Genomic DNA, 24,470 nt, shown 5'->3' with positions numbered 1-24,470 from the left:
TGCTTACGGGCCGTCTGTGAGTCGACGAACATCCCCCCTCCGTCCTGCACTCCATCATTTTGGTCAGAGACTTTGCAGGTGAGGGGATTCCTCCATTGTCTATGTGTGGGACGACAGTTGCATCGATGCCCCGTTGATCCACACATGGACCGTAACCTGCACCTCTGCACTCCGTCGATGAGTTTAGAGGCTTTGCGGGTGAAGGGACATTCTCAACCAGCCTAAGTGTAGGACGACAGTGGCATCGATTCTCGTCGATCCACACACGGACCGTCTTCTGTACCGTCGATGCACACTGCCAGGCAGTGTTGCATCAAACTACAAAGGTTCTCCTCAAGGGACCTTGGTTGGTCCTTGGGGAGTCATACCCGGACGTTTAAACCATGAAACAACTCAAACACCTATTATCTACCTTTCCATAAATCTTCGTACATTTCCGACTCCTAAAAGTTAGTCAAACAAGCTAAGGCACACTAACACTCCTTTGAACCAACTTCCCGGACGTCATGGGCGTTGTTGGACGTTTTGGTTCTTAAACCTTCTAAATGACCTATATTCATTAAAATGGACTTAGGAACAGTACTTAGACATTATGACACCTATGTTAGGCTCTACAATGTGTTTTGGATTTTCAAGGTGTTACACTAATGATGTATTCAACTAACTAGAATAAATATCTATGTCCGAAAATTGTGGACGTAGATGCAAGAGAATCCCATGGCAGCCCGAAATAATTGGCGCGCCCTTGAATTCGAAGCAACGATCACTGATCTTCTAAGCAAGGTTTGTCAATAGTAGCATGACGATGTGTTCTACTCAACAAAAATAAGAGTAAGTGCAGTATCAGAACACAACTAAATTGTACTGGTAGGATCACATGACTATATCACTAGAGTAACATAATTAAGTCAAGAAACATTATACTCACATGCATATATATCAACATATACAACATTATCAACATGAAGAATCAACAACATATTTAATACTTATCATCACATGATTAGTCCTCTCATGAAACCCAAACCTAAACAGTTAGCTTCTACCAATGTAGCAACTCAATTCTATATTTATGCTTAAAAGGGGCAATCCAATCCAATATTATGCCGAAATGTGGCAATCTGATACAAAGGTATACCGAAACATGAAAATCTGATCAAAAGTTATGCCGGAACTTGGCAATTGATCCCAAACACACACAAGTATATCACCAAGATCATACATTTACATCATTCTTTCATGGCAACATCATTCATCTATCCCATTTACAACAAGTGTGCTCATATTGAGACATTCATACATGTACAAGTATCACATGAAACAAGAAAATGTATACATCGCACAAACACAGAATCACAACTATCACCTACCTTAAAACAAGCTTGAAACCCTAAAAGACTTGATCATTTCCTTTTTCGATTTGTTTTGCTTGTTCTTGGTCTACAAACAATCACAATAACACGATAATCAACAAATAAACACTAATTTTCCCAAACTATAACAACTTTATGGTCCCTACATCAAACCCATGATCCCAACTAACCAACTTGGGGTTGTCTCCACAATAAAATCCTTACAAATTCTTTCCCCATCATTATTCACCCATTTTATTACGTTCTAAGGACCGAAAAATGGATTCAACGATTGAAAAACTTATCTTTAGTCTTAAGTATGGTGAAAAACAAGTAGAAATCGCTTATGGGTCGTTCCTTAGTTCTAAAAGTCGAAAAGTTCCAAATAAAAACGTTTAGGGGATTCTTAATGACATTGAGTCGCATCTGGCCCCTTACAGCGACCTCATCCCACTTTAGCGACGGCACCAGAGAAACTCAAGTGCCCATCAAAGCGGAACTTTTGAACCCGTGACCTCTTTATCTTTCATCTTCAATTTTTGGTTCTGTCGCACAACGCAGTTGAGGCCCCACCATGGCGAAAAACTCCCATCACAATGGAACAAGCTGAGCCAGAGAGCCTTTCAAAGGATTTTGATATCCCTTTTTTGCAACACACCTCTAACCTAGGATGCTCAGAAAATACCCTGTAAGCTAAGTTCGATTATCAGAAATCTACTCACTCAAATTAAATTCCTTAAATTCTTACGAGTTCTTTAATGAGTTATCTAACTACTCATGTAATCAAATCATAAATGTTTCACTCGGTTGTCACAAGATTTCTCTACACTTTAGTTACTTCGATTTCCTCCAGATTTGTACAAGGTTGGGAAAATCTAAATACTACTAACAAGTTTTTCCGGCCTAATTTCACCTCGGTGGAATTTCAATAACAATATAAATAGGTCATTCCGATAGATACCAATTAACCCGTCACTCTTCCAAGAGTGAAAAAACATAAGAAAAAAGGCTAAGGAATGAGGTAGTACCAGGTTTGACGAACAGTTGAGGATACTTGTCTCGCATGTCCTTCTCGGTCTCCGAAGTAGCTTTCTCGACAAAAAGATGATTCCATTTAACCTTCACGGACTTTGGTCCTCAACTTGCACACGTCATGATAATGAATTTCAATCTGTTCCTAGATGTCCCTGTCCGAATGAACACTTGATAAATTAGAGAACCTATACCTACCGGTTCCACACATTCAAGAATTTCAAATGGGCCAATGTATATAGGACTTAGCTTACCCTTCTTACCAAATCTCATCACCTCTTTTATGGGTGATACCTTAAGAAGAACGTTTTCTCCAGTATGAAGTTCCATGTCTCTTACCTTATGATCCACATACTTCTTTTTTCTATATTGGCTGCTAAAATCTTTGCTTGAATACTACTAACCTTATCTTGAGCATCCTTCACTAAATCAACCCCTAAAGATTTCACATCTCCAACCTCAAACCAACCTATGAGTGATCTACATCCCATCCCATATAATTCATCAAATGGTGTCATATCATTGTTTGACTGATAACTATTATTATAAGAAAATTAACACAATGGTAAGAACTTATCGCAATGTCTTCTAAAATCAACCACACATTCTCAACGTATCTTCCAATACTTGAATGGTTCTTTATGATTGTCCATCAGTCTACGGATGAAAGATGTACTAAAAGTGAGTTGTGTGCCTAATTCATCATGCAATTTCCACCAAAACTTGGGACTGAATTAGGTACCACGATCTGAGATGATAGAAAGGGGCACTTCATGCAGCCTTACTATCTCTTTCACATACAGTTTAGCCAACTGTTCAGCATTATAGTCTATCTTAGAGGAATAAAATAGGTAGACTTACTCAATCTATCAAACATTACCCAAATAGAATCAAACTTCCCCAAAGTCTTGGGAAGACCAAAAATAAAGTCTATAACTATTCTTTCCCACTTCTATTCCGGAATTCGCATTATCTGGAGCAAACCTTCCGTGCTCATATATCACTTGTTCATAATTTTGACGCTTTATCATAAACTCTACAATATCTTTATTCATACCCGACCACCAATACATTCGCTTTAAATCTCTATGCATCTTGGTCACACCCGGGTGAATAAAATATCACGAACTATGAGATTTCCCAATAAATTTTTAATCAAGTCATCAACCCGAGGAACACAGAATCTCCCCTTAACACTGAGTAGACCATCCACATCAAGAGTGGCCTCTTGCGCCTTACCATTCACCATTTTATCCTTGAGTTCGTTCAAGTTTTCATCCTCAAGTTGTTTGGCCTTGATCTTCTGCATGAATGTGGCCTTAAATTCAATGCTAGCTAACTGCCCACCCTTTTCATAGATGTCAAACTGAATGAAATTGGACTATAAGGTCTGAATTTCTTTGGACAAAGGTCGTTTTCTTACATTGAAGTAGGCTACGCTACCCATATTTACCTCTTTTCACTCAAAGCATTCGCCAAAACATTATCCTTACCTGGATGGTATTGAATAGTCATATCATAATCATTGAGTAACTACATCCATCTTCCTTATCTCAAATTAAGATCCTTTTGAGTGAATACTTTATGCAAGCTATGTTCATCGGTAAACATTTCACACTTAACATCATAGAGGTACTACCAACTCTAAATCATGCATCGGTTAATTCTTCTAGTGCACCTTCAATTGACGCGAGGCACAAGATACAACATTCTTACCCAGCATCAACACAACACCCAAATAAGAATGCATCAAAGTAAACAAAAAATCTTTACCTTCAACCAGTAATGCTGGAATTGGCGCGGTGGTCAAGAGAGTCTTGAGTAGCAATGGAGGCAAAATTCTTGACAAATCAACAATAACAGCTAGCGAGTCCCAAAAAACTCCTAAATTTCATCACAGTATTAGGAAGAATCCAGTTCTTAACCGCCTTGATCTTTTGAGCATCTACATGGCCAAAAAATAAAACCGATTTCAAAGAAAATTAGTAGTGTTAATTACTAGGGTCAAATGCAATAAATTGATCATTGTCGCACTCTGTTTTTCGCAAAATGGATTTTAATCACGACCTTAAAACTGTTTTGAAGATTCGTCACCTAACGAATTGAAGCGCATTAGGGAACTTATCTAATCTAGCTATATCTAACTAAGGTCAAGAAACCAAAGATCAAGGTAATGGTCCAAATTACCTCGTGGGGAAGGTTTTAGTCATCTCTCGAGGTCCACAAATGTGGGTCACGACCGTATATCATTCAACTTATGTGGGGGTTACAAGTAACAAGTATGGTCACTTCATTTAGGTTATTAAATTTAAACATGCCAGTTAGGTGATGAATAATATTAAACACTTCATTGTTATAATTGATTATTTAAGCATGTGAGACTAGGTGATTACATATTATAGAACATTACAAATACTAAGCAAATAGTAAAGGGAAAAGCGAGGAGACAGAAAATACACAATTATATAATCAAAGAGAAAAATTTTATTTTATTTAATAAAAACTACCCCAAATAAATATAATTAAAACACATAAAAAAGGAAAAGGAAAATGAGAATCTAAAAGACTTTACGGATTAGCGCTCAGCTTTTGTATATATAGGGACAAACAAAATAAATGTTTGTCGTTTACGGATCGCGGCAATGTCATCATCTCCGTAGGGCCTAAACTACCCCTACCCTACCACCGCATGCATAACCTCTTAAAAGGTACATAACACCCCTGCTTAATGTCCCAGAATCATTGAACTACTATTTAGGAGGTTTTAGATTGAAAAAAAATGCTCCTAATAGGCCCCCTAGACACCAAGTCAAACAAATAGGACGAGCATTTAGCACATAATCTCACATTGGCCTCTAAATTTTATTAAACATGCTTTCAAACACACATATTTGTGAAGGTCTCATGCTAGATGTGTGTGCAAACAAAAAAAACATAATAATAAAGACTAAATAAGAAGTAATAAATAATATTAACAAGTAGAATATTAAAAGGCCAAGATTTATTTAATTTAATTTTACTCTGAAACATGAGAGTTTCCATACCGGCACTAATTTATTAGCTTGTTTTAAGTGGCAAAACGGTATTCAAAATGCAGAATGTATTTATTGACATATTTGAACAGGACAAATGAGCATGAAGAGAAAGATTTATCTTTTTGTTTTAAGTGTCGAGACTTTAAAAGTAGTAGGTTTACAAAAAATGATTAATTTATTTTCAGATTGGGGGACTGTTTATTTACTAAGTAAATTAACATGCAAGAGGGAAAGGTGAATTATTGATTTTTATCTTTTAGATAAAATGTCATGGTACGATGGCAGAAAAATTCATAAAAGCAACTCAGTTATTTAACATGCTAAAAATAATTGATTTATTTTAAGTGGCCGAAACATATTTTAATATAGAAATAGTTACGAGTGGGCAGCAAATACGCAGAATTATTATAATTTTTCAACATGCTGAAAATTACTTAATAATAACTAAGAACATGATTCTAAATGATTGAAAGGTCATACATGTTGCATAATTCCTAGAGCCATGATTACTAATCAATTTGCATGTTAGAAAATATTTAACTATAAGCCTTAACATATGATAAATGAGTTAACATGCCAATATTATATCCCAAAATTAATTGTTATATCCTACACAGGATCTCTAAACAAACTAACACGCCGGAAGATTATTAAGTGAACAAAGATCAAAATTTATACAACATTAGGTCGTATATGCATGAAATCTAAATTTATGCAACATTTTTCTTTGATAGGGAACATTTATTATACTCGCTGGATATTACATAAGACAAATACAAACTCTCAAAGCCCTTAAGACTACATTGTGAATGTTGATTAAGCTAGAAGGAACATTCCTCTATTTATAGAGTCCTGAACCTTTTCCTACCAGAAAAAGGATTAGTCAATCCAAAACCTTTTCCTAAAAGGAAAACCTATTTATGGTAAGAAATCAGGACAAATAAAACCTAACAAATCTCCCCTTGGCCTGAATTTCTAACAAAATAAATTTGTTCACCTTCTTCACTTAATCTTCAACAACTTGCTTCTACTCTCCATAATCTCCTTCGCAAAATTTATGTCACAACACAGAGAACCTCTCTAAAATAATTTCTCCAAAAAAATACTTCATTACTGTCAAATAAAGGTTGCGGCTAGAACTACACCCTTCAAGATGAACACCTCTTTCTAACTCTGGTTCAATCATCGATTATCGAACCACTGAACCTGACTCCGTCAATGAATCTGGCTCTGATACACTTGTTAGGACCGAAAATAAGCAGGTGTAGACGCGGAAGCTAGCAATGCAAACCTCGAAAGAACACGAGTAAGAAGACAACGAGAAATATATCAAAAGACACAAAGATTTAACGTGGTTCGGTCAATCGACCTACGTCCACAAAAAGAGATGAGCAATCCACTATAAATATGAGAGTACAAAATACAGAGGGAAGCAACCGCAACCAAATTCACTTAGAATAAATGGGAGGTTCACACAAGTGGTAACGTATCAAGCTTGTGACCCACAATTTCTCCCCCTAACCAAAAACTCTCAAAGCCTTTAAGACTACATTGTGAATGTTGATTAAGTTAGAAGAAACATTCCTCTATTTATAGAGTCCTAAACCTTTTCCTACAAGAAAAGGATTAGTCAATCCAAAACCTTTTCCTAAAAGGAAAACCTATTTATGGTAAGAAATCAGGGCAAATAAAACCCAACAAATCTCCCCCTTGGCCTGAATTTCTGACAAAATAAATTTGTCCACCTTCTTTACTTAATCTTCAGCAACTTGCTTCTCCTCTCCATAATTTCCTTTGCAAAATTTATGTCTCAACACAAAGAACCTCTCTGAAACAATTTCTCCAACAAAATCTTCATTACTGTCAAAAAGGTTGCGGCTAGAACAACACCCGTCAAGATGAACACCTCTTTCTAACCTGGTTCAATCATCGATTATCAAACCACTGAACCTGACTCCGTCATTGAATCTGGCTCTGATACCACTTGTTAGGACCGAAAATAAGTAGGTGTAAATGCGGAATCTAGCAAAGCAAACCTCAAAAGACCACGAGTAAGAAGACAAATGAGCAATATACCAAAAGACACAAAGATTTAACGTGGTTCGGTCAATCGACCTACGTCCACAAAGGAGATGAGCAATCCACTATAAATATGAGAGTACAAAATACATAGGGAAACAACCTCAACCAATTCACTCGGAATACATGGGAGGTTCACACAAGTGATAACGTATCAAGCTTGTGACCCATAAATTCTCCCCCTAACCAAAACTCTCAATGCCCTTAAGACTACATTGTGAATGTTGATTAAGTTAGAAGGAACATTCCTCTATTTATAGAGTCCTAAACCTTTTCCTACTAGAAAAAGGATTAGTCAATCCAAAACCTTTTCCTAAAAGGAAAACCTATTTATGGTAAGAAATCAGGGCAAGTAAAACCTAACAATAATATTTTTGCATTCTTCAAGTAATTTACACATAGGGAGATTTTATATCAATCACACCTAATAAATTAAAATATATGAGAAACAATTAGAACGTAATTTCCCCTTCCGCTTGAATTATCCCCAAATATTTCATATATAATAGAGAGTTAGAGTTATACACATATAACAAGTAATGGAGGAACAACTAACCAGTTAAAGCAGAAAAATTTATCAGCAATGAAGACACACTCAATCACTATGCGACCCGAACACAACAAAACCGATTGGAGAGCCCTCTTAGAGTTCACAAGACTTTTGAGTTAATTCTTTTCTTTAGAGTATAGAGAGTTTTTGATAATTGTTAAGTGTAATCCTCTTTGTCTTTTTCTGATGGTTAAAGTCTATCCTAATGAGAATGAGGGCATCTCTTTATATAGTGGAGAGGGCATGTAATATATGACAAGAAAATATTCAATAACATATTTATTTTCCTTATTTAAAGAAAAAACCAAATCAGTAATATAATTTTAAATTATTTTTGGATCAATCAAATATAGTTTACGAAAATATAACAAGTGAGAATAAATTCAATTTCAATTAGGCAAATTATGATCAGTTAACATTAATAAATAAAATAATAAGTAAAATTTACCTTACCCAAACGGATTAGCACAATATAATAAAAATTACAGTAGTATCAATTAATCAATTTCAAGCAAGGATATAATAATTATATAAAAGGAAGAAAACACAAGTGAAGAAGTATTTACACATTCTTAATATAACATATTCACAATAAGAAAAGAGAAATATGTCGAGGATCGATCTAAACTCAAGTAGAAATCTCAATTATCATACAAAATTATTACCACTACTACAAGTGTAATTGCATCAATTAAAGGGATTAAATTACATTATAAGAGGTAATAAAGAATAGGGACATCTCAAGATAATCAATGATTTTAAAACCAAACTTATCAATTTTAACCAAGAATCAACAGTCAAGGTATTTTTAAAAATGCAAGAGCAAACTTCCGCACAATATCCTTGTGAAGCAGAGAATGAGCTAAGCGATCAAGAGCAGCAAGAACATGAAGGAGACTATAATTCAACTTTCTATCACACATAAACAGTTTGTAAAATCTAAAAGTAACAACTAGTAGTTCAATTTTAGGGCTAAGAGAACTTCCACAACAAACATGCATAGAACTTTCATCACATTGCATATAGGAAGAAGAGTAAAATTGCTAACATGAGATAATGATTTTAAAACAAATGTATTCGGATGGATCTGTGAAATATCCCTCTTTTAACAAGTTTGAAACTTTCAAGAGCTTCGCCGGAGTTCGCCTTGTTCACTGGTTTGGAGCTATTTTTTGGAAATAAGAGAGGAGAGAAAACGCACGCGACTGAGCGCCGCTGCTGGAGTCATTTGGTTGCTGTCTTCGCCGGAGCATGCAAGCTGGAGGTTGCCTGGTCTCTACACTTCTTCGCCGGCTGGCTGCTGATTTTTTGCCGGAGATGGTTGCTGCTGTTGTTGTTTTCTTTTCGCCGGCTAGTGGTGTTGTTTCCACATGCTGGAGCTCCTAGCGCTGCTGCCATCACTGGAGTCGCTTGGTTGCTGCTGTTTTGTTGCTTCTATGGCCAGTTGCTTTCGTTTACTACACCAGAGAAAGGAGAGGAGAGAAACATAGGAATCCAGCAGCTGCTGGACCTGCCGGAGCTGCTGTAATATCTCGTAACTTGAAATAACTAAGAATAAGTTAAGAAACCAAGAACAATCATTTTTTGAAATAAATAGGGAAATCAGAAAATTTTCTCAAAGTAAAAAAGTGAGTTTTTTGTCATTTTCTAACGGCCGTAAATACCAGCTAAGGAGGAGTTAATGTGAATACTATATATGGCTGGAAATCCCATGGGAACATCTTTCCAACGACACTGAGTTTGTGCATTTTCGATATTGTATGAGGGAGATACGTCTTTTGGATGTTGGGTTATTGGACTGAGGAAAGTCCAATCCGGATTTTAGTAAGGGTAAAGTAGTCTTTTTACCCTACTATTTCCTAATTTGTTTTAAAGGTTTAATAGCGGTAAAACCAAGTTTTGTTTCAGATTAGAGAATCTTTTTACGCTTAGGGTTTGGAGAAAAGAGAAGAGAAGAAGAAGAAGGGAGAAAAGAGCAAGATTTCATCAAGAACGCCAAGAGATGAATCAAGAGTAGGTTTGGGATGTGTGTTGATGCAGAATGACAAGGTTATAGCTTATGCCTCCGAACAGTTGAAGGTTCATGAGAAGAATTATCCAACTCATGACTTAGAAGTGGTTGCACCAGTTTTTTCTTTGAAGATATGACGTCACTACTTGTATGGTATTCATGTTAACATATTCACTGATCACAAGAACCTCCAATATGTATTAATTCAAAAGCAGCTAAATCTCAGACAGAGGAGGTGGTTAGAATTACTCAAGGATTATGACATGAGTATTCTTTACCACCCAGGTAAGACTAATGTGGTTGCTGATGCCTTAAGCAGGTTTTCCATGGGTAGTACCGCCCATGTTGATGAAGAAAAGAGGGAGTTAGCTAAAGATGTTCACAGAATCGCACTTCTGGGAGTCAAACTTATGGATTCCACTAAAGGAGGAATAGTCGTGACTAATAGGATTGAATCATCACTAGTGTAAGAAATGAAAGAGAAATAAGACCAAGACCCCATTTTGCTTGATTTGAAGGCGAGTGTCCATAACCAAAGAGTAATGACTTTTGAACAAGGGGGAGATGGTGTACTGAAGTACTAAGGTACATTGTGTGTACCTAGGGTGGATGGACTCCAAGAAAGGATCCTGGAGGAAGCTCATAGCTCCAGATATTCTATTCATCCGGGTTCCACCAGGATGTACCACAATTTGAGAGAGGTACATTGGTGGGAAGGCATGAAGAAAGATATTCCTAAGTTTGTTTCCAAGTGCCAGAATTGCAAACAAGTAAAAGTAGAACACCAAAGGCCGAGAATTCTGGCTCACTATATAGAACTTTCAGAATGGAAGTGGGAGATGATCATTATGGACTTTATCACATTCTTTCCAAGGTCTCGCAGGCAACATGATTCTATTTGGGTGATTGTCAAAAGGATGAAAAAGTCAGCCCATTTCTTGCCCGTAAAGACTACCTGTTCAGTCGAGGATTATGCTAAGTTGTACATTCAAGAAGTGGTAAGACTTCATGGAGTTCCCATATCCATTATTTCAAATAGAGGTGCATAATTTACTACACAATTCTGGAAATCTTTCCAGAAAGGTTTGGGTTCAAAGGTGAACCTAAGTACTGTTTTTTATCCTCAGACGGATGGACAAGCAAAATGTACTATCCAGATGTTGGAGGATATGTTTAGAGCTTTTGTGATCAATTTTAAAGGTAGTTCGGATTATCACGTACCTCTCATCGAGTTTGGTAACAACAACAGTTACCATTCAAGCATCTAATGGCTCCATATGAAGCTCTTTATGGGAGGTGATGCAGATCTCCTATTGGGTGGTTAAATGTTGGGGAAGTAGGGTTGATAGGACCTGATCTAGTTCACCAAGCTATGGAGAAGGTGAAAGTGATTCAAGAACGATTGAAAACAGCACAGAGTCACCAAATTTGACACTCCATACAAAAACTTATTCATCTTAGCCCTGTAGTCAGCAACCATGTGAGGAACATACATGGAGAGTTGGTTAAACTTGAGTCCATACTCTTGGACTGTCATGTTACCCTGCCTTAAGTTCATGAATTCTTGGGTTTTTGCTTCTCTCAACTCTATTTGGAAAAACCTGTCGAGAAAAGTCTTACTAAAGCAATCCCAAGTGATAGGAGCCGCATTTGCGCCCCTATTCTCCTTCCCCTGAGTGTACCAGATATGAGCAACATCCTTCAACTGGTATGATGCTAACTCAACCCGATCATTCCCAGTGACTTGCATTACCTCAAAGATCTTCTCGATCTCATCCAAGAAATTTTGAGGATCCTCATTACTTTGCGATCCTAAGAACTCAGGAGGATTCATCCTAATAAAGTCACGGACCCTTGCTGCCACTTATCCACCATTTTCATTCACATGAGCATGAACCTGATTGTTCTGGTTAGTCATACTCTGAGCCAACATCTGTGTGGCGTTCCTGAACTTATCATTAGAGACTTCCTGATCTGGGATTGGAGGAGCTGCGTTTGCATTCCTGGCGTTCACATTCCTAGCATTAGCTCTACGAGAAGGCATGATCTGAAACTTAGAACGTCAAGTTATAATGGAATAAGATCATACCTCACGCACGATGATAATACCAAGAAAGTGAAGTTTTTCCTAAAACACTTCATAGCCTCCCTCTCATTAGATGTAGTGCACTTCACACCCATGAAAAGGACTCTACTTAGTGCGGCATTTTTAGACATCCTAGGACTCTTGAACCTACTGCTCTGATACCAAGTTTTGTCATGCCCCGAGCTACCCGCGAGACGCGGACACGAATCCTAGGACCACAAGTGATCCCAAGCTAACCCTGCTGGCATGATCATGAGCATACTAAAGAATAATAAACTGATGCGGAAACTAAATCATAATTTAATCTGAAAAGATGGGGAATATCCATATTCTATAGCTGAGATTTGAAACAATGAGTTTAATAAAAAAGAAATATTAACTCAATACTAAGTTGAATCTAACTTTGTCTGAAAATAGACTCTAAACTGGACTAGAAATACTGGGACAAGCCCCAGTTTAATCTAGTAAAAACTGAAACTAAATGACTAAAGACTGAAATAAAACTCATGAATGTTGTCCTCGGAGAATGAGGACTCACCGCTGAATTTGCGGAACTGGAGATTGGGAAATTGATCTATGCATGATCTGGATGCTGAGGAGCTGAACCTACATCACGAGAAGATGTAGCGCACGTATGCGTCAGTACTTGAAAGGTACTGAGCATGTAGGATAGAGTAAAGCTGAACAAACATAAAAGCAAGTATAATAATCTGACATGATAAACTGAATTCTGAGCTAACTGGATGCAATGACCAATTTATAACATGCTAAAACTGAATACTGAATATACTGATAAATAGTCAATACAGAGAGAATGACTGATCTGTGGGAGCTACTAAAGAAATACAAAGCTAGGGTTCTGAAACTCATGCAATAAACTGAATAATAACATGATAATCTGATTTGGAACATATAACGAATAAATTCATGAAGTTATATCAAAGCTCTAGAAACCCTAGGTTTAATCATGATAAGAGAATCAAGATTCTGACTGAAAACTAGGGACCCAATGGGTGAAAGGAACCCACTAGTGAAATCCCACATACTTGGTGATGAAATCCATGGAAAAATACTTGAGTTTTGAGGCTGGAACTGCTGGAGCTTGTGGCGTTCTTGAACTAGGTTCTTGATCTTTTTCTCCTCTCTTGCTTCTAATTTTCTAAGTTTTAATATTTAATGATTTGACTTGATTATGTTTTAATTATGTTTCTAGGCTTAAACTAACTAAAATATGATGATTTATGGTCAAAAAGACGTAACTTAAGGTTTAAATGGAGTGGGAAAGGTCCAAAAGATCCCTAGGAAAATTGTTGTCGGGCCAAAAGACGGCCAGGACTGACGGTCCGTCGTCTGCCCGACGCCCCATCGTTGGGTCCGTCATTAGGGTCTGTTCGACAGGCCTTTACTAAAATAGACATAACTTTTTACTCCATTTTTAGCAAGGTCGGTGGCTATGGAAAGATAATTTAATTATCTATCTGTGGATAGGTCATGGGACACATAATTAATTTTGTGCTAATAGTTATGATCATTTGAAGTTAATCCAACTGCATTTCCCCTTAGTTGTCTGCAAATTTTCTACCGACGGTCAAACCTACGGACCGTGCTGGTCATCCGTAGCTCTTTTCAGAGAGTGGGTGAATGGGGGTATCGATCGTCGGTGACGGACTACGGACCATCGATCCGTCCGTCGATCAAGACTTAGCCAATTTTTCCCGATTGAATTTTTTGGGATTTTCTTATTTAACCGACGGTTGTGTAGGATGGAACGTCGTTTGTCCTAAGGACCGTCGATGCCACCGTTGGTTGCACCTGCAGATTTTTCTGAAAAATAAAACTGATTTTTGGTCTATTTTGGCTACAGAGTGTTACATTGAGAATCACCTATCATTTGGTGAGAGGCACCGGTATCAACAATCCAAATCATAGAAGTAGTCTTTTGGAAGATGAATTACATGCAATGTTTGATGTTCTAGGTGCATCAGTAAGTGTTTCTTGATCAGCATCCCGAGCAGCTGTTGATGCTGGCTTGGGTGAACATGGGCATGAGTGAAAGGGATGGAGACATATGTTTGATGTACTGAAAATGCTGAGAATGAGATGGCATGTAGGGCGATTGATACGCTAGACAAGCTATTGTGGTTTGTGAGTGTAAAGGCCCTATAATTCTGAGGGCAGCAAAGTGTTCAAGTATTTGAAGTCACTCTATGGACTTAAACAGGCCTCACGGCAGTGGAACATCAAGCTCACCACTACCTTGATTGCCTCAGGTTTTCATCAAAACACTATCCCTTTTTACCAAGGGAAAGGATAAACAAATACTACTTATATATGTGGATGATCTATTGTTGACTGGGAGTGACTCTCATATGATTCAGGAAACTAAAGAAGCTCTGCACCAAGCTTTTAATATCAAAGATTTGGGGGAACTTAGATATTTCCTTGGACTTGAGTTTGATAGAAGTGAGGAAGGCATTCTCATACATCAAAGGAAATATGCCTTAGAGCTGATTGCAGACATGGGGTTAACAGGAGCCAAACCAGTCTCAACTCCAATGGGATTGAATTTAAAACTTACAAGTACCGAATTTGATAATAGTATACCATCTGAACATGATCCACTTATAGAAGACTATTTTGGCTATCAAAGACTAGTTGGCAAATTACTTAATCTTACCACCACCAGGCCAGATATATCCTTTGTTGTACAAAGTCTAAGTCAGTTCATGCATTCTCCAAAGAAATCACATTTAGATGTTGCTTTAAGTTGGTGAGATATTTGAAAACTTCTCCATGCTTGGGTATTCTAATGTCATTGGCTAGAGGTCATGCCTTGAATGTGTTTGGTGATTCAGACTGGGGTTCTTGTATTAATAGTAGAATATATTTCACTGGTTACTTAGTTCAACACGGAGGTTCTCCCATATCATGGAAGTCTAAGAAACAACTTACAGTATTGAGAAGCTCTTCTGAAGCAGAATATATGGTAATGGCTTCAATAGTTGCTGAGATTGTATGGCTAGTTGGTTTGTTTTAGGATCTTGGTGTTTACATTTCCCTTCCCGTCTCTTTATAGTCAGATAGTGCCTCAGCTCTTCAAATTGCTTCATATCCCGTTTTTCACGAACGAACAAAACATAATGACATTGATTGTTGTTTTACTAGGGAGAAAATTCAAGATGGTTTACTGGTACTTTCAATGCTTTTTCCTTTAGATTGGTGTGTGTCTAGAGCCTTTTTGTAGTAATTTTAATATGTTTTTGTCTTTGTTTTGCATGAAAGTTGTCCAAAACTGAAACGCAGAAGGCTGTGGAAATTGAGTGCAGATTTGACCCACGAAGGACATCAACAGCCTGTCGTCTTATCGACGGACCGTAGGTGGTGACCGTCGATTGGAGGTTCAGGCATCGGGGAATTCTGACTAAGTGTGGGGCTACGAAGGATCGACGGTCCGTCAATTAATCGATGGACTGTCTTGGCAATAGGTCGATGTGATCAGAGAATGTCCCAGTACCCGATGTTGAAGAAAAGTTAAGTATGGAACGATGAGAAGCATCGACGGACCGTAGGTGTATCGATGGACCGCGTTGTTGGTCCGTCGATTGGATCAGAGAAGATGCAAAGTGAAGGCTAAAAAAAAAGATGCTAAGTATAGACCGATTGAGGCTGTCGACGGTCTGTCGTTTCATCGACGAACCATCTATGGGGGTCGTCGATTGAAGTCGCGTTTTGGAAAAACTTTCCTTATTTGAACTCCTTTTGATTTAGGACTCTAGTTTATTATAAATAGGGGAAAACCTCGTTTTTGGGGTTGGATTCTTTTACTAATTTCATACTTTTGTTCTTGAAGATTTTTTTTTAAACTTGGGCATTAAATCAAATTTCCGGATTTGATTTTTAAGATAATTGTGTGATTTCAAGTTGAATTTATGGATTTTCTTTGAATTTGTCAAAGTAAGTTCATGATTTATTATTTATCAATTATGAATTGTGTTCTTCTAAGCATGGGTAACTAAATCCACAACTAGGGTTGTGGGAACCATGGGTGATTTACAAAATAAACCTAGATAAATAACAATTCTCAAATAGGTTATTGGATACATCGATAATTATTTCGTTTAAAAGTCTTTTTAACGAGTGCCCGCATTAGAACTCGCCTTATTACTACTTGCCGGACCAAGGGGGTAATTTATAGGAAAAGAATTATCGACATAGATTTAGTGGATATTATATAATATTCTAGTTTGGATTGGTGCGACGTAATAACTAATACATACATCGAATATGATTCTTAATATGAAGTAAAGGTAAGGGTTAGTAACTTAGACACACGTAGCTGGACCAAGGTATGGGGTGAAATTATCTAAATGTCGGACCAAGGATTTAGAGATACATAACTTATCACTTTGCATGAAAAACACTTGGAAAGAATTCTTATAGCTAGGATTATGGCGTTATGAACCTATGGGGAACACTTACACCCTAGTTTCTCTCACAACTTGATAAACACTAATAATTCACTCTTGCTACTTGTTTGATTTCACAACATTACAGCACTTTTGTTTCACAACCCCCCCCCCCTTTAATTACTAGTTTTTGGAAAGGACTTGACTAAATAGAGGTAATCATAATTAAAGTTAAGTCTAAATCATTTTCCTCGTGGGATCGACCCCAATCTAATGGTTGGGTTCTTTACTTGATACGACCGCTTATATTTTATTAGAGAAGTGTAATTTGAGCGTATCACTAAAGAACTTGGACGAGTTCCTCATGCTTATCTTATGTCCAAGCTAGGGATGAAGAATCTCTTCATAGCTCCTAGCTTGAAGTGGGTGTAAAGGAATTAAATAAATGTACCATTGTGCCTTAGTGCAGTTTGTTATAGTGAAGTTTGTTATTAGAGAATGACTGTTACATTATGCACTAGGTTGTTAGTGTTAATTACAATAGTTAGCTACACATTCAAGTTAGTTAGTTAGTTAGTTTGCTAAGTAGAGTTGATTACAGAGCTTTGTATATAAATACATGTACTGCCCAAGTGAATAATAACACATAGATTTCTCTCTGTAACACTCTCAATTTCCTTTCGGTTGTTCATGTGGATTCTACATTGTTGAAAGCATTCTCAACTATTAAAACCCCTCCCCCCCCAGCCAACCTACCAATCCCCCACCCCCCTAAAAAAAATAGTAAGTTTTTCTACTCACAAACCAACATGAGAAAATAAGTCAAAAATCTACATATTTTTCAGAAAACATTTGATTTCATACCAAACACCCTTAATTTTGTTTGACTTCCAATTTTCGCATAGTTCTTCGTTTTCAATTTTTCTACAGATCTACAATTTCATTGCAAGGAGCGGATTTTAATATCGTACCTATTTTCACTTCTTAGCATTAAATTTTTGGCTACTCGTCGTAAATAAAGGTGGTTTCGTCCTTGAGGTAGGTTGCGCATTGTGGGATAAAATGATAATTACTTGTTTCTTTGGGTGATTTTTGTAACGCATGCACTCCTATGCGTATTTGAAGTGTTATGGTGTTTCTGTTTTCCCGTACATGTAAAGTATGATGAACAATGTGCTTATTATCTTTATTCATCTTTGATTGTAGAAAGTAGATTCTTATCCTTTGCCTAAACCCTTTCTTGAGTTTTAAAACTATGTTTAGCATTTGTGTAATGTTCTAAATTAGTGTTTATAAAGTTATATACACCGTAAAAATAAAGTTTACAAGGCACGAAATCATCATTAAGAGCGTGAATCTGCCTTTGGAATACCCCCAAATTATCGAGTTTTTAGGCGTTACTATATATCTCAATTCTCATGTAACAAATTTAACCATACTAGTTAACTCATGATAGATATAGTATGTTTTGGTATAATATCCTTTCAGTGCAAAACTCTGAACTACCAAATGCTCAATATTCTAGTTGTAGCTCTCTTAATATGTCCACGCATCTATCTCAATATCCTCATTTTCACTACTTGCATCTTCTAGACGCGAGAATTCTTGACCCCATACAACAAAATTGGTCTGACAATTACTTTATAAATGTTACCTTAGTGGCACTTTCTTATCACTCAAGACATTGTATACATTGTCTGTCACCCATTTCCTTGGATTATCGACCTAAACAATAAATAATCCAACTGCTTCTTTATGTTGCTGAAGATTTTTCAAAAGAAACATTCCAAATCTCTTAGACGAATAAAACAACACCAGTATTCAAAAATTAAGTTCACTATTAGAGGTCACACCATTGAGTGCTCATTCAGATACAATTTTTGTATCATACCATACAGCTACAATATCTCCACCATCACATTCCTCCACCTACAATTTTTGTATATTCCTTATGCACGAAAATTAAATGATTTTTTATGAAAAATTGAAAATTTTCTTCTTTTTTTTATTAGATGATCATGGTGTTTGGAACAGCTTGCACACACCTCAAGTAATGTCATGTGGTAACTGATACCTCAAATTTATCAGTCATGCGTACACCTCAAGTAATGTCATTTGGTAACTGATACCTCAAATTTATCATTTATACTAGGGGTCAAATGGGCGGGTTGAGTTGAAATTAGAAATATTAAAATTGGTTGAATAGAAATCAAGTTTGGTCTTGATCCGCCCAAGTTTACTTTAGATACAAATGGGCTAAAAGACGAGTTGAGCCTTGACCAGCACAGTTTGACCCGATTAATCTCAATAATTTAACATATTGATATTTAACTTTTATAATTACAACTTGAATTTCCGCTCAAGAATTTTTCATTAAAAAAGTAACAAATTGATAGATAAACCTAAAAAATGTTAAATAGATAATAATTCATACCGTCAATATAGGAACATATCTTAATAAAAAGTTCTTAAACAGATTGAAATTGGAGATTAAATTAGGCTCAATTGAAAATTCTCTTCAAATGAGTTAAGTCTAAATGAATTGAGATTGAACCCAATTCAAATTATATTGAACCCTTAAAATTCTGGGCGGGTTACCTATGTTTGGATTCATTTAGACACCCCTAAATTCATACTACTAACTTCAAGCTTAAACAAGAACTAACGATATCTGTCTGGAGAGAGTACAGTAGGGCATACACCGAGTTGTATTTAAACACAAATAAAAATGATAAGTACTATAACTTCTCTATACTCTTACTAGCATAAGAATCTCTACTAGCAAAATAACAAAAACGGACAGAATTTCAAACATACGTCCTGTTCTTGAAGAGACCGTTATCTTTTCTTCTTATTCGTTTCTTTTGTATCCGAGACTAAGGCCTTGATGCAGAGTCGAGGCTTCGTAGTAACAAGTGCTCGAGGAAGAACTGATACACCAACTATGGCTGTCCTATCTGGTACTCCAGAAAATGGAAGTACCTCAACAAGCACACAGATCTGCAAAAGAAAAGCTACATTCAGTACATAAAAGTTACAGAGGAAGTAAAACGCTTATAACTTGTCATTGACTACAAAATAATTTTAACCTCTGGATCTTTCAAATCCACTATCGAATCTGGGACGACTTCTTTCACTGCTGCTGCTACGACGCTAAAGCATTTGTTGCGATCCAACAAAGCAAATATATCAGGATCACTGGGAGTGTTTCTTAGATTCTTCATCTCGGTTTCTTCAATCCCTCTCCTGTTATACCCAACTGCAAACTATAATGTCATTAGTTCTACAAGTTATATAAGACCGATCAACCCACAGAGAGCAGAATGCTTGACCTAGTGAACATACTACTCAAATTCAATTCGATGTAATAGAAAAACAAAAAAAAAGGTTGAGCTACTGAATGTGATACTCATCATGTAAGAGAACTTGGGATTAGCTGGTACCACAAAGTTAGGGAAGGCAAGATTTACCTTAACAGTGTCTCCTGTCTCCTTCTGCCTATTGTTCATAAACTGCTCAACAAGCTTTGTCACAATCTTCTTAAGTTCCTTCTCATCTAAACAGCATGTACCTTGAATTGGTAATATCCGATTGCACCAACTGCATAACATGATTAAAGTCATGATCGTCTTAGTTTCTTTGGTATTAGAAGTAATCTTCCAAGACAAGAAAGGATAGAAAGAAGAAAAGACTTGTCTCCTGCTATAATTAGAAAGACCACAAACATAACCACATTAAGCAATATTACATGTAGATAAGAGCTCAAAAATTGATCGAGAGCAACTCACAGAGGAGACTTCAATATTCCAGATTCTAGGGATTGAAAAATCTGTGAAACAATGTCAACAACTGCTGGAGACTTGTCGAATGGAAATTTAAGGAGAACTAATCCGCTTCTCGTTAACTTAACAAGTGAGAGAATGTCACTTTTCTCCATAGAGGTACCAGATTCTGCATGCAGAAAACAAAGAACTGTTTGACACTTCCTAGTAAACCTTTGTGTCAGTAAGTCCACACAGATATCAGCACTACAACATACCCAGCGTAGTCCCACAAAAGTGGAGTCTCTGGAGGATAGATTGTATGCAAATCTTACCCCTAACTCAGAGTTAGAGAGGTTCTTTCAGATAGACCCTCCGCTCAAGAAAAAACAATCAAAAGCAGTCCCCAACTAAAAGTAACGGAAGTACAAGAAACAACAGATAATAACAAAACAACAAATAGTAACAAAACATAAACTACAAAAAAAAAAATTGAGGTACAAGGAACAACACATAGTAACAGCAATTGAAGGACAAGAAACTCTAGGACAATACTACGACTCTGATATGAACGGACAGCAAGACAACAAGACAACATCCTGCTTCCACTAACCTTCTGCCTTAATTTGTGTCACACATACCCTACTATCAACACTACCAAAAAAAAAAAGTCCACACAGATACCAAAATGTTGAAGAAGCATTAATACCCGAATTCACATGTTCATTAGCAGCTCCTTCTCTTGATCCTTTACATTCTTCATTAACATCATCCACGCATGTTTTCCTTCGCTTAGCATCATGATTTGAAACAATATACTGACAGACAAACGACAACAGCTATATTTAGCATTCTTTCCAACACAAGGGTCACAATAGGTGCAATACAAAGTAACATGGATTTATAATGGAAACTTAAAGATCATTTGAATAGAAATGAATAAGTATTCCATAGCCAGCTGTAAGTCACCAGAAAGGTGCATACTTCAGATCCAATGGAAAAACAAAATCAAAGGTCACTTGTCCAGAACTTTTTTGAAACAAAATAAATAAAAGAATTGCAAATACCAAAAAAAAAAAAGGTAAACAAATAACCTTTTCAAGGATACTTATAGCTTCTTTCGTTGCACTTTTTTCCCTCTCTGAAGACAAAAGGAAAAAACTCTTAGAAATACCAAAGAGTAAACAAATAAACTTTTTGTATTATGACATGCTACGCTATAAACAGTAGATGTGATTATAAGGCTAGTAATGGAGTTGTTCACTTATCCTTTTTAAGAAATAAGTTCAAAGTTTAAGAAAAGAATCCTAGTCAACACAGGATTAGACCTTTTAGTAATAGAGCACTAAAGACACTTTTTTTAATATCGTGGTGTTTGGATCAGATTTTTCGGACCTCGACTTATTCCAAGGGATACCTCCTACCAACAATAATAATCAGGTAACTCTATCCACCAAGACAAGGACATATGGAAGAAATCACCTAATAGTTTCTTTCTCTGCTAAGATTTGAACCCGAGACCTCATGAGACACATTCTTTATCTAGGTGGAACACATCGTTAGTCCCTAAACTTGCCAGTTAATTTCGGTTAGACACTTGAACTACAGGTTGTTTCGAGTGAGCACCTAACTAGATGATGATGTGTTCCTACAGTTCCAACTTAAACATTGGAAAAGCTTTTGCGCATGTTGTCAAGTTTCCATTCCACAGATAAATCAACCACTTGAAGCATCCCTTAGTTATATGCATTAGTCTCAATAAGCCGTAAAACCTCATGTTTGTTCAAATTACGCTGATTTGTTAAATTAAAGGAGGTAATATATTATAGTGGTGAACTTATCTACGTAAAAGGCGGTTGAGAACACTTGAAAAAAATCAAAAATTTGAACCGAAAGTGTCTAACTAAGTATATCTTACAAATTTTTTCTCCTCGAGAACAGTACATGATTTTTAATGAGCTTCATACTAGGGGGCAAAAGCACACCAACAAAGCAATGTAACACAAGCTCCACAAGTTGCTTAATTTCATGAATTTAGGATATGTTCGCTTTCTCACCTCTTCTATATTCTACAAGCACTCAAACATTCAAGCTAAAGGTCCATTCCATCTTTAGGCCCAAACTAATGCCATGTGTCAAGTGACATGACAATCCTGTCAAATTCAAGGCCAACAAGATAACGTCACGTGTTCAAAAGATATGGCCCAAAGTGGAAGCCTTTAACTTTGAACAAAAGGTACCCAACTAACAACTAGTTTTTGAAGAAATTTGCACAGTAACTACCTGAAGAGGGTACCTAAAGGTAGCTTTTTAAAAGACAAATACTACCACATAAACCTTTCCAAATTAAGTGTCTGCTAAAACAAAAAGAATAAAGAGAAGTAGACACATCTTAGCTAGAAAGGTTAGATTCTTTTCCAGTGTAAGAAGGAATCTAATGAATCTTCATTCACCCGCCACACCATTTGCCACATAATATCAACTACCAAACTCATTTATTTGAAAAGCTAAATCAATTTCAATCAATCAACTATTCCTCATTTCAAAATAGTTGGGAGCAATTATTCCTTGGGGTACCTGCTATCTCCCACCAACACATGTAACGAGTAACTTTGGGATACATGGGAAGAAATTACCTAGTATTTTTGTTGAGAACTGACCTTGTTACCTCAGATTCTCAGCCATGGGTGGCTCCACAATTTTTTAAAAAAAAGACATGTGCCTTAGGCCCCCAAATTTAAGGGGCCTCATTTTTAATAATAATAGGTTACATGTTAGTATTTTTTAACAAATATTGAATACTATTTGTAGAAAAAGTAAACTTTTCATGAAAATGGAGGAATTATTAGAAGAAATTTGACACATTTGGAGTACTATATCGCATGAAAAATAATTAATAATAAGAATGGTTATATTATCAATTGAAAACTAGAAGAAATCAATTATATAAAAGTTTTTAAAAATTCAAGTTTAAGGTCCTGTTTGCTTTTTGCTTTAGGTCACTAATATGCTTGAGCTGCTTCTGTTCTCAGCTCACAACCACAGCGTCACACCAGAGAGTACAAGAAAATGCACACATTTTATCCAGCAAGAATACTTCTCTTTTTACAATATGAGAAGAAATCTACTAAATCATTATTCAATAGCATATCATTTGCCACACAATTCCAGTCCCCTAACTAATATACTTGAAAAACTAAAACAATTCCAATCAATCAACTATTCCTCAATTCATGAATCAGTTGTATCAATTATTACTTAGGTACCTGCTATCTCCCACTAGTACAAGTAACGAGTAACTATGTCACCTGCTTGGACATATGAGAAGAGATCACCTAGTGTTTTTGCTGATATTTGATCTTTAAGACCTCACTCAGCTCGCAACACCATTTTTTTCAATATAAGAAGAAATCTAATGAATCTTTATTCAACAGAACACCATTTTCCACGCAATTCCAGTCCCTTAACAGATATACTTGAAAAGCTAAATCAATTTCAATCTATCAACTATTCCTCAATGCTAAACTGTCAGTACCCTAAACATCCATCAGCTAATTTTTTTCAATCCAAGACAAGTTCAGCAGAGACTCTAAAATAAACAAAATTGAAAAATCTTTTAGCTCCGAATACTCAAGAAATTGAAAAATCGAAGTAAGGAAAACTGACTGATTGGGCATGTAATGAGAAACCCAGAATGCGAATGGCGGAGTAAGGAAGAAGAAGCGTTGTAATCGAAACGAGGGATGCTTATCACAGCAGAATGCTGCTCCCATGGCTTCATCTCTTCAATTTTTTCTCCTCCTTCTGCAGTTCTCCCTTCATCTTCCGCCATTTTTTTCTTCTTCTTCTGGTTTTCTGTCAGCAACCCTTTGTTTGCTCCATTTCTCCTATAGTCAATCCTATGTATTTTGAAGTACTAAAACAAAATGTATTTTTAAAATGAGGTTATGACCTAAAATAAGTTATTTATCTGATTATAATTAATTAGTATTGAAAAAAAAAGGCTCAAATATGAAATTTCATTTAACTTATTTTCAATGACATTTAATATTTTTAATCATCTGATCGAATTATAATTGTTCACATATAAAAAGTGATTTTTCAAAATCAATATTATTTTTAATTAAAAATAATAATGTATGGTCATTTTCTCAAAAT

The 24,470-nt window shown here is 36.3% G+C and overlaps 1 protein-coding gene across 1 annotated transcript; it reads right to left on the bottom strand.

Annotated features, from left to right (window-relative positions):
• Positions 1 to 19,078: 19,078 nt before the first annotated feature.
• LOC107009309 lies at positions 19,079 to 24,234 on the bottom strand. Its single transcript, XM_015208622.2, has 7 exons — positions 23,979 to 24,234; positions 21,407 to 21,453; positions 21,022 to 21,130; positions 20,340 to 20,502; positions 20,022 to 20,151; positions 19,641 to 19,817; positions 19,079 to 19,551 (listed from the first exon to the last, which is right to left on the bottom strand). Exons 1-7 carry the CDS (start codon positions 24,142 to 24,144, stop codon positions 19,390 to 19,392), a joined length of 954 nt encoding a protein of 317 aa, XP_015064108.1. The 5' UTR covers positions 24,145 to 24,234; the 3' UTR covers positions 19,079 to 19,389.
• Between the last annotated feature and the right edge of the window lie 236 nt (positions 24,235 to 24,470).

The sequence above is a fragment of the Solanum pennellii genome, chromosome 1 (assembly GCF_001406875.1).
Source record: "Solanum pennellii chromosome 1, SPENNV200".
NCBI classification, from domain to species: Eukaryota; Viridiplantae; Streptophyta; class Magnoliopsida; order Solanales; family Solanaceae; genus Solanum; species Solanum pennellii.
The sequence above is the reverse complement of the archived record's forward strand: the minus strand, read 5'-3'. Positions and strand labels throughout refer to the sequence as shown.